This window comes from Atractosteus spatula, chromosome 5 (assembly GCF_055471065.1).
Source record: "Atractosteus spatula isolate fAtrSpa1 chromosome 5, fAtrSpa1.hap1, whole genome shotgun sequence".
NCBI classification, from domain to species: Eukaryota; Metazoa; Chordata; class Actinopteri; order Semionotiformes; family Lepisosteidae; genus Atractosteus; species Atractosteus spatula.
In genome coordinates this window covers 56,961,652-56,973,643 of record NC_142710.1, presented here as the reverse complement: position 1 = coordinate 56,973,643, position 11,992 = coordinate 56,961,652, and the positions used below count along the sequence as shown (strand labels likewise).

General features: G+C 40.5%; 1 protein-coding gene across 1 annotated transcript; it reads right to left on the bottom strand.

Moving 5' to 3' along the window:
* Positions 1-352: 352 nt before the first annotated feature.
* Positions 353-11,524, bottom strand: gmppb (GDP-mannose pyrophosphorylase B). The gene is made up of 10 exons (XM_088917801.1): positions 11,340-11,524; positions 9,334-9,468; positions 8,812-8,892; positions 8,243-8,291; positions 7,273-7,415; positions 5,517-5,675; positions 5,208-5,286; positions 4,436-4,563; positions 2,951-3,133; positions 353-1,671 (listed from the first exon to the last, which is right to left on the bottom strand). The coding sequence occupies exons 2-10, from the start codon at positions 9,460-9,462 to the stop codon at positions 1,540-1,542; spliced, it is 1,083 nt and encodes a 360-aa protein (XP_088773927.1). The 5' UTR covers positions 9,463-9,468; positions 11,340-11,524; the 3' UTR covers positions 353-1,539.
* Between the last annotated feature and the right edge of the window lie 468 nt (positions 11,525-11,992).

Here is an 11,992-nt window from a genome sequence, read left to right as displayed (position 1 = left end):
ATGCATTGGATAATATAAAGATACCTTGAAGGGCTCACCTTCTTTTTCTCCCATCAAAAATGAACTAATTCCTCACTTTGAACATCACAGTCGACAGATATCTGGCTAATCAGAAAAAAAAGTCACTGTAAGCTGTGACTTGGACACAACGGTGTGTGGGGAATCGGTTACATTAAAATGATGTTGAAGACAACAGTCTTAATCCGAGTCCCCTCTAGAGAAAGAAAGAGAAGCAGATGCAGGAGAGGAACAGAATTAGTCCACTACAACCTCCCCCGGAGCTGAAGATCCAGTTATAAACCCTTCTTGGGGAAAAAAGCACCACATTAAACTTCAAGAATAAGACGAGCGCTTTAGAATGGGTCAATAATCTATATTTTAAAAAAATGCTTCCATAAAATAGTTGCATTACAGATTCACTTCTGTCCATTGTTCTCTGGGGGCAGCTTTCGTGGCCGATGCTGGCTTTCGGAAGCTGGTTTCCCAGGTCTTAGGCGCTGATGGTGCAGGAGTGCCACAGTGTGGAGGTCCTGGTGCAGTGTGTGCCGAGAGACACAGGGAGAGGAGGGGTGGCGTTCCCTCCCCGCTTTCTATAAATCGTACAAGGCTGCCTCTGTACAAACTCCTTCATTCTTCTGCTTCATGGTATTTTACATATCACCCCACCACTGTTTAACACTTTTATTCATCTTGATTCCTAAACCACACATTCCTATCTCTTTCACTCACACACAGACACACTTACAGCCGCCTAGCACTGGCCTTCCTCATGAAGAATTGAGCACGCACATCCCATTTACAGCAGCCACTGTGCATGCACGTCAATACAATACCACCAATCCCTGTTTTAGTGTTTAGAGATTGTGAACTAAACATTTATTGACTAATTCGCTTAAGGTCAAACGTGTTAGATCTTCATAATACTTTACTCCCTTTACGGAGCTTTTCATAACATGAAGAAACTTTATAATATATAACTTAATATAATATAACTTTATATGTAAGAGACTTTAGAAACAAGAGGAAAGTACTTCCACTTTACCAGAACTAACATGTCCCTAAATTCCAGTTGTAAACTACTTGCTTATAATAAAATGGACAATACTATATCTACTTCTTAAGGCCATGTGACATTAAGCCTCTTCCACCCCATCATTCCCAGAGTCTGTTACAACCAAAAAAAAACATTTAAAGGAAACTGGTGAAAATTGTCCCTGGCAGTGACCTCAGCGGCAGTCTTAAGTTCCAGTCTTGAAATGTGCAAATCGCCAGAGATTAACAGTTTTTGATTTAAACACACAAACTTTGCTCTTCTCCTTTCTTTCATTAGTATGCACATTCCCAAAAAAACCTCAGCCATGCTCTCACGCCCACCTGTACAGCAACCAGCACACACACGTTTAACCAAATCCCTCGGCCCCACTGCAGCTACACATGAATTTGAACACTGGCAGCCTCTCTCCTTGGCTCTTTGTCACTCTGTGGCTTGGTCTCTCTTTGACACACTGCCACCTGTGTCCAGTCCAGTGAGCGCCTGTCCTACATGATGATACGCGGCTCAGGTACGGAATCTGCAATGGACTTGTGGGGCAGCACATTGGCCCCATTCAGGTAGAGCTCATCATTCACGATGACATCCTCCCCCAGGACAGTCACATTCTCCATCCGCACCTGGAGACACAAGGCACTGTCACTGATAGCGCTGCACTGTGCCAGTACATAAGAACGAATGTAGAGAGATGAGGATACAGTGCAGAGAAGGAAGGGAAAATATCAAGTGTATAGAGCAGGGGTGTCAAGCATTCAATCTGCAGGTTGGGTCTGGCCCACTTCGCTTTGATCTGGACCATCAGCAAGGATTCAGTCTGTGTCTTGTCTTAAAAAGAGGGTGGGTGTATATACTGTAATCACTCATTTATACTCTCCAAATATTGAATGAGTTAACGCAACAATCATTATTTAACAGAAAGGAGATTTCCTTAATATACCTTATATAATTATAGTAGATAGTTCTGCTTTTAAAGGTTCACAGCTAAGTATTCTATTAAACATCCCATACTAAATTGGGTAATGACTAAATCGCCATCTCATGACTATGCACTGACTGCTACTTGCATTTCAAAGTATTTCCTTAAGCAATAAATACCAAAAGCATAAAGCACTACAAATGTGTGGTAGAAATGGCCTGCTTGAATTAACTTCTAAATTAAATGTGACCTACCATAGCAAATGAATTATAGATTTGATTAATTGAATTTAACACCCCTGCTCTAGAGAAACAGAGAAGGACAGTGAGGGAGTGCTCAGAAAGAAATTAGGAGGACACGACTTATATGTGAGATGACTCTATGATAGGCAGGAGCCAAGATAGCTAAATGAGCTAAACACGTGTTTAAAAGTTTTCATGCTTCCATCAGCACAGGTTCACCTCCAGTTTTCAAAACTAACTCTGTAGTACAGCAGAGAAGATGTGTGTGACTACATTTGGCACAAAACTGGTTAAAACATGACTGCTTTCTGCTCTTTGTATCTATACTCTTAAAAATACAATAGTATTCAAATAAAAAGTTCTCTGTGGAACAAGATGTAGAATATGGATTTTTGATTATTCAGGGTGAGCAGAACAATGTGAAGGATTGAATCGCATGTTTTCAGTTATGATTGAGATAAAGGGATTGTTCTGGCCATAGATCAGGGGAACTGTCCCTCATGTTTCTCAAGCCAAACCCACACTCCTGTTGACTAGTTGAGTTTTAACAAGTGAGTGCACAGTAGAGCCAATATATGTACACAGCAATCTGCGTCTGTCATAAGCATGTGCAGTCTGTAAGCGAGTCAGTCCGCAGCAGTGCGTGTGAAAGTGCATTCTGTAGTGTCACTGCAGGAGCGAATTTCGGAAATGCAAACTGTCAGCAGTGGGTCTGTCGGCTGGGCAGGATGGGAAACTTACCCACTGGCCCACAGAAGAGCTCCAGCCTATGATGCAGGATTCCAGCCAGGAGTGGGAGCGCACCCGGGCCCCCTTCAGCACTGTACAGCGCTTAATCCTCACCCCATCCTCCAGCACCACGCCTGCCCCCAGTGTCACATTAGGCCCGATGGTACAGTTCTCCCCGATCTGAGCAGTGGGGTCCTTAGAGAGAGGAAGAGGGGGGCATCAATAATTGCTAATCCTGCATTGAAAGGTCAAGACAACACCAATATACCAGCATAAATGATCATTATCTCTGGATTTAGAAATTAATCTATAAGCAAAGGAAATAAAAATGACCATATTCTATAATCACAAAACACAGTAATTATTCTGGTTTATATTCAAACAGACTTACAAAACACTCACAGAGAAAGCTAATTCTCAGTGAATTATTCTTTTACTTATTCTACTAGTAGTAGATCCAGACTGTATCTAAAATTACACTACAGTACCAAAGTCTAAGCGAACAACTTCCTTGGCAATCATTTAAATGAAAAGGTAGTGCTTGTTGCCCTCTTGTGGGAGAAATATGAAATTACAGGGAAACTGCAGAGCAAAAACAGGCTTCTATGACAGCCCATCCTGGTCCTGGAGTGCAGGTGTTTTCTGCTAATTATTACAACTCAGCTGGCAAAATTGGACAAATTTAACATTTCCTTCCAGTTCTTTGGGTACAGTTGCATTAAAGAGACCCAGAAAACCTGCAAACACATAGTACATCCAGGACCAGGATTAAACAGCCCCTAATTTGTGAAGGGTTATAATCTACTAAAAATATGAAATAAGCATTCAAAAACAAACCTATGCCACCATTTCATTCTCAACATGAACAATACTAAGACAATAGGTCACAAACTTCATTTAAGTGCATGTAGATTGATATCTGGGACTATGAAGCAATTTCTCTGGTACAAACTGCTAAGGTGACACATAAGAGTTCTAACACTAATGAGTTAATACAACCTGGACGCATAAGATGGGTCAAATGATGTCGTCTTTGTGTCTGATACTTCTCATTTCATATAAAGCACTATTGTCTGCAAGACATTTTTATCGCAAGAATGCCAAACACAAGCATTAACAAGGACAGAATGGAAAAACTAATAAGATGACGTATTTTCCTACACTGTAGAATTTAAAATGTGACAACAAGGAACTATTTAGTTTTTCATTTTCAAGAGCTTGTTTAAAGAAGGGTCCCATTAAGCTGCTTTTTGAATCACCTCCAATGGAAAGAGGTTCCAAACATCGACCACTCTATCTAAAGAGCAACACATTATTCTTTGTTCTAATTACATTTGCATCTAACCTCTATTTACACTCTCCTGTATTGCTTTGTTGTCCTCATTTTACAAATGTATTTTTTATTTGCAAATGCCTCAATCAAATCCTGAGTTTCTAGTTGTATTCCAGCTCTGGAGTGTGACTCTTGAACAGTGTCTGAGTGTGGATCTAACTCACCACCAGTACATTTCCCACGAAGCAAGATCCAGTGCGCAGTTTCTCAGGGCTGTGCTGCCTCACGGACTGCAGGTACATGCACATACCTGTCAGGAAGTCCTTGGGCTGACCGATGTCCATCCAGAAACCTGCAGGTGACATTTGTTCACATTTGTTCTCCTAGCCATTTATTTGTACTACTTGCTTTAATTGGCAAAGGAACAAATAAATATTTGTATCTTGTTGATGAACATTTGGGAATCCTAAAATTTGATAGTTAGAATGAAGAATAATATTCCTGCCTTTCAAATCAATGATTGTTCAAAGATGATTGACATAAAGGAGTGCTACTTCACTCCCAAAACATTCACTGCTGTGTGGACAAAACAAGTGATTTGTGATCTTAATTGGACCGACAAATTATCGTACCAAACCACCATATCTAATATTGCTCTCAATTACAGCATGGTAAAAGAGGAGCATTATTTCCTGTCCAACTCCAAATAGTCTTAACCTTCATAAAATATACAAACGCAGCTCTACTCTGGAGCAAACACTCTCAACCTGAGTAGTGCAGCTCAGGTTCCTTCCTATGTATATTCCCAAAATATGTATGTAAAACTAAACTGTATATTATATTGGTTCTGTGTTGTATACTGAACAAGCTGCAGCTCTCATGTCCAAGGATAGTGATGGGCTGCAAAACTCCAAAATATGGTTCAGTAAAGTGAATCCCTCCGACACCTACACCGTCTCACTCACCCAGTGACAAGAAGGAAGTATGGTGGCTCACCTTGGAGCTCCATGGCATACAGATGTCCTTCCAGAGCCATCACTGGAAAAATCTCCTTCTCAATGGACGTCGGCCTGAGCTGAAACCACACAGAGAAGACACGTAATTTAGCGTCAGCCTGCCCGCAAGTAGAGCTCAAAAACACAGCATCATTCAATTATCAGCTGGCACACCTGAGCTGTTCCAATGGTGTCCGACAGCTGCAGGTTTGCCATGATGCAACAGCGTCAAGCCATTCCGCATCTCCACATCTGATCCCATAAGGCCTCTGCAGGCTGCTTAGGTAAAGAAAACGACGAAAGGCCTTACCTGGATCCTGTCCAGCATGGTAGGGCTGAAGATGTACATTCCTGCATTGATCTTGTTGGATACAAAAACCTGGGGCTTCTCCACAAAGCGATGAATGCGTCCATTTTCCCCCTCGTACACCACTACTCCATATTTGGAGGGCTCCTCCACCTTGGTCACCTATAAATGACAGCACAGTCAAGTACTGCCACAGCACTGACAACGCATATTCTGCCTTTTAGTTTAAATCTTTTTATTGAGGTTTTACCAGGGGAACAGTCCATCAAGATAAACAAACACAGTTTCCAAATTATAAATCCCGTAAATTCCCGACCTCGGATCCCTCTCCCCACCACACCTCAAACCAAAGAGTCTACGGAATATGGCAAAAGGTAATAACAAGTAAACAACTTAAAAAAGAATAAAACCAAAAACAGACATGGAGCAATAACATGATTAAAAATCAAAGAAAAGACCAATAAAATCAAATAAGGATAAGAAATTATGGGACAGAGAAACAACAACAAAATGCTCGGTTGTTCACGCCTGTCTGAAAGCATTTGCTTCTCATTATGGGTAAGAAAACTTTCGCAATGAAACCATTCTGTGTATGCATATTTTTCTGCCTTTTAAGTCACAAAATATACATACCAGGACAACACAACTTCCCCAAGGCCTGGCTGATGACCAGATGCAAGACCTATCATACTGTATGTCGGGTTATCCTTGACCAATCATTTGCAAAGGCATCCTACAACATCCACTTTCAGACCCTTCCTGCTAGAGAGGCTTAGCCAGGAATGGCTCTATATGAATTGGAATATGATCCCTGTACACAATACAGTACTGCTGACTCTCAGCCCTCACAATGTGGAAGTACTGTATATAGCCCAGGGTAACATTTCAAAATACAGTGTTTATTATAGTCACTGAAGAAGAATCAACAGCATATAGAGCTGCAATCAAAATATCCTGGACAAAAGTAGTCCTGTACTAGCAATTATAAAAACGTCACCTGTTAGTAACCCACTCAGAATAAGAATTAGAGGGCAAACTGACTGCATATAATGTGATAATCAAGGGCAATGATGTATAATAACACAACAAAACTGAATTTGACGACATCTTGCATTATCAGACACACAGAGCATAAAAAGTATACCTGTGTAGAAAAAACAAGTCGCATAACGTATTTAACGTGTTCACCAGTTTGCATTTCAAAATAAGTAATATTGAGAGTCTTTGTGTTCTATACTATGAGTCTTATATTTATGCTACAGAGGTCAGTGTAATATTCTTTCATTTGTTGAAGTTTTAAAAAAAGGATCAGTACTTTAATATGCATCTAGTTCTACTACCTTCCTTTGTTGAAATTGAAATGTGATGTTGAAAGTCAAGACTGGCTAGAATAAAACAAAAAATTAAAAGTTTGGGTAATAGAAACAGCTACGTTTTGTAAGAAGTTACTCAACTGAGTATAAAAGCTGGTTGCTGAAAACATTCAACATCCAAACATCAGTTTCGCCCATTCTCTTGGGCACTGATACAGCATGTTTCCCTCTCTTGAATGTCCGGCTAGGATTTATCACTGTCATCTCTACACAAGCTAGTGTGGAGGGTGGGGGACAGAGTACAAGTGGGCATTCCCTAATTTCACAGTCTAATCAGCTTCACCTCCATGATGATCCCAATCATGGAATACTCGACCCGCTGTTCCACCAAAACGCAGGTGATACGCAGTTAAGGGGAGAGTGATGCTGATGGAGAGGTCACTCACCACTATGGTGCCCTCTTTGCCATGGTGCTTATGGAACTTGAGCATGTCGTCGAAGGGGAAGTCACAGATGACATCGCTGTTAAGCACAAAGAAGGGCTCTGTGCTGTCAGTCAGAAGCTCCCTGGCCAGAGCTAAGGGCCCCGCTAGAACACAGATGAACACAGTCATCACTGAATCCGCCGAAATATCATCCACTGAACACTGAGCCTGCAGTAATCATTCACACATAAAACAGGACGTCCCCTTTAAACGGCCCAAGTTCACCCACTTTTTTTAACAAAGGGGGTTCTCTGTCCTGAAACGATGCTCTCTTGTTATTCACATTCAACAAATGCAAACTACTTTATATGCAACTATTTTTTATAGATCAGCATTTATATATTCAATATTTTTATTTAATTTTAAGTAATACTTTAGCATGGGTGTTGGCGTCATGTAGTACTTTAGCATGGGTTCATCTGACTAATGAAAACACCAGAAGAAAAGAGTCTTCACCTCTTTTATTAGTGTTGGGTAAATTTATTTGTGCCAGTCTTGACAGAAAGTAGTTGGAAAGGCAATGGCTTGCTATCTGACGACACCATTAAAAACCACACGTGAACAGGAATGAGTAAAAACATGATTTGATCCTCTGGTAAACTGATTATCAGATTCAGAAACATTATAGTTATTAGACCAAGGGGGAAGTGGATCACTGAGCAAGTCAGTTATTCACCAGCAGTGAGGGAATTCATCCTTAATTAATTCCCCTGAGCTAAATATATGACTATATCAAAAACACTGAAGTGCTTCTCAGGCACAGCTCACCACATCGTACTTCTTAATCTCACAATGTTTTTTTTTAAAAAGCGTATATTTCATACGTTTTTATGCCTTTCAGTCTTCAAAGTCTGCACTTATTAAGGTGCTCAAGAGCAATTATTGTTGTTGCTGGTTTTAGTATTTTTCCAATCCTTCCTGATTCACTTACCTGTTCCTAATGGCTCCTTTTCATGAGAGAGGGATATTCGAATCCCAAGCTGTGAGAGAGCAAGATAAGAAATGGCATGAAACGCAGAAGCTAGGTGAAAATGTCCCACTTTAAAGCAATTCAAACACTAAATATGGCAGTTTAGCACCCACAACCAGTAGTCTAACATCACACATAAACGTGCAGGAACTAGATGCTCCTCTGGTAAGATAGATAGATACTTTATTGATCCCGTGAGGGAAATTGCAGATTTTTTTTTTAGATAGAAAGAAGGCAGCAAAGCTGTCTATGTTACTGTAATCCTTTAAGGTTATGTCTAATATATCCACATGTATTGACTGTACATGTTCAAATGTGAAAATTATAGCCCTTCAAATTTAATCATTTATAAATATGCCTCTGACATAGTAAAGTTATTTGCACTAGTTGTAAAAGTCATAATATGAACAAAGTGATGATACAGTATGTGACAGTGAATATCAAAGTCACCCTGAAACCCCATGTTCCTTATAAACTGAAGCATTCCCAGAAATAAGCTCCTTCTCTTTCACATCTACCAAGCCACCTACCCTCTGCTCCTGGGCCTTCATTTCCTTCTCCAGCAGCTCAGACATGTAGCTGACAGCCAGGATGACATGGTTCACACCAGCCTAGGCAATGCGAAAAAAACTTAGCACACAGACCAATTCCCTTGGACTTAAGACCATCACATACCACAAGGTGTTATGTGCATAGCCAAAATTTCAGAAAATAAATAATTTCTATACCAGGTGATGTGATTAAATACCATGGAGCCTGAACTACTCTGGTTACAGATGAAAATACGTAAGAACAAGACCGATTATTCTTTATGACTGGCAGCTTTTTGTAAGAAAAACAGCTCAGGAATGAAGATTCACAGAAGAACAAGTTCCAAAGCATAATGGTTATTTCTATTAGTAAAACACCCTACCATGGTTGAAGACTTACCTTGAATATTAGCAGAGTCCTTGATAATTTTACTTCCACTGTTTTTAAAGGTGGGACACCATAGATGGTCTGAAGGACCATGAAGGAATGATTACTTTCAATCACGCAAAATCTGTACTGACCTTCACCAGGGCTTCCACCTGGTGCAGGAGAATGGGCTTGTTGCAGAACTCCACCAATGGCTTTGGCACGCTCAGCGTCAGGGGCCGAAGTCTTGTCCCATAGCCACCAACCAAGATCAGCGCTTTCATGTTGACCTGAAAGAAGGTGTAGAGACAGGTGGCTCAGTCTGAGGCAGGCATCTCCTCTAAGCACTGAACATTCAGCTCTTTCAGTCTTCCCTCTACACACCCCTATGTAACTTCACCTTTGCATAATGCCAGCTGTAACTGTTGGACAGTTATCACTTCACATGACTCCCTCTATAATGCTGTCACCACGGCCTCAGCAGTTCCAGTGCCTTTCCAAGTCTTGATCAGTGTATGGAAGGACTAAATAAGGACATATTATGGTTCTCATTCACTCTAAAATCAGTTACTTAAGAAGATCAGCTTACACCTTCTCTATGTCTAATTTACTTCACAATACAAAGAACTTCTGTTGCCCTTGAACCACTTCAGCTGTGATTTTTCAACCAGAGCTCTTTAATATTATCCTTCGGATGAGACGTAAAACTCAGGTCCTGACTCTCTGTGGTCATTAAAAATCCCAGGGCATTTCTAGAAAAGAGTAAGGGTGTATACCCGGCGTCCTGGCCAAATTTCTCATTGGCCTTTACCCATCATGGCCTCCTAATAATCCCCATCTATAAGTTGGCTACCTCACTCTGTTCTCCTCCCCACTGAGAGCTGGCGTGTGGTGAGCGTTCTGGCGCACTATGGCTGCCGTCGCATCATCCAGGTGGAAGCTGCACATTGGTGGTGGTGGAGGGGAGTCCCCATTACCTGCAAAGCGCTTTGAGTGGAGCGTCCAATAATATTATATATATATATATTACTATTATTATCCTTCTGTGGTGGCAACAACTTACAGTAGAAGACCATATTCAGAGTAAAGCCAAGCTAACATATACTTTGTTTTTTTTATTTCAGAGTGCAAAATAAAACAAATCACAATGTATTTAGCATGACATGCACCTAATGAGAGGCAAAACAGGTTGCACAGTACAGCTTCAAATTTGTGTGACTTTTCTATGGTTACAATGGAGGCTGGGTATGGATGGGCTGAAGACTGTCAACACAATTACTGAACGGTGGACACTGTATTTATGCTTCTGTTTATGGGAGATGAAATAACACTACAGAAACTGACAGTAATGCAGACATTACATCTATTATGAACTGACATTGAGCTCACCTTTAATAGATCATACCACAGAACAAGGGACAGAAATAAAAATATTTTGAAGCAGAAGGTCAATACGACCCTCGTGGCAAACACAGAAGTCACTTAACAGACACAATAACCCATAAAAACGCACTGAAGTAAGAAAAAAAAGGCGTTTTTTTGCAAGTTCAGAAGAGTGTATTATAATGTATTTGAACATTGGTACTTTCACTGCCTGAAATGTCCGGGAAGACGAAGACTCAGAGATCGTGATTCACACTGCATCTACAATCTACTGTGTCTGTTCAACAAGTTAGTCCAGTTATTCGAGGTAGTTAGCGAATTGAAAAGATGACGTCACGGCTGGTTACGTGTAAAAATACATTTCATTCATAAAAAACACGAATAACAATTATCGGCAGGATTACATTTGACGCACTTCACGCTTTTATTAAAAAAGTATTAGTCCCGAAACATAATCCTTTTTTCGTGGCATATGAAGAGAACGAAAACACCTGAACTGTCACAGGTTGTGATGAGTAATTGAACGAACTGGTGTGCAGTACTGTACAGTATTGTTGCACACATTTACAAACGTCCTGCGAGCTATGATGAAAAAAACATTCAGCAGTTATTTTTTTCTTCTAATGCAAACATCAAAGTCTAAAACGGAAAAACATTAAGATGAGTTAATACTGAAAACAACACTAATAATAAAGGCAGAACCCGAATGAAAAAAGCAAACTTCATATAGCAGCTCATTTGCCGTTGAGAATCAGAGCCTTCTCACTTCGTCACTTACCTGCTGTATCAAACTTTAGGATATTTCACTGTCCGGCCTAGAATGTGTACTCAAAACAGCGATCTCGATACGGCAGGGCTGTTAAATAACTTGCACAATATATAAACTACAATAATACTGTTTTCTCTTTCGTGAATGACTGACAGCACAGTAACTCTATCAAAGGGGCGGGACAAGACCACAATGCATTTGAACAACAACTACTACGAAATCTGGGGTTAGAGGTCATTGGGAAATACCACTTTGCAGGAAGGTGACTTTAACAAAATTATGAATAAACTCGGTGAAGGCTGCAAGATGTCTCCATATCAACATCTAGCGACTAATATAAACATGGCATTTATGTTTGGGATTTTCCTTAATTCAAAACAAATAAAACGTCCTCTTTCTTTTTTTCGGCACTTTGGTTCTTCCATTCGGTCACCTAGCAACCAATGGACGCCACGTTGTGAGGAAATAGGGAAGTTGCGAAGGGAGAGGATGAGTTAACCACATTACTGCGGAGTCTCCTTATTCATCATTCAGATTATAACACTACTGCTCCTTTGCACTGTGTTTTGGCTGCACAATTACTTCAGCGAGTGTTTTATTTTGTACATCCTGGTTTGACCGCGCCCCCTCGACGGTGCTTGCCGGCCTATCACAAGGAAACA

Excerpts from the sequence above, each read along its gene's own strand:
- gmppb (XM_088917801.1), bottom strand. The coding sequence starts at position 9,462 with ATGAAAGCGCTGATCTTGGTTGGTGGCTATGGGACAAGACTTCGGCCC. Across the intron at positions 8,292-8,811 it reads TGAAGGCCCAGGAGCAGAGG|CTTGGGATTCGAATATCCCT; the intron begins GTAGGTGGCTTG and ends GCTCTCTCACAG. Across the intron at positions 7,416-8,242 it reads AAAGGAGCCATTAGGAACAG|CGGGGCCCTTAGCTCTGGCC; the intron begins GTAAGTGAATCA and ends TCTGTGTTCTAG.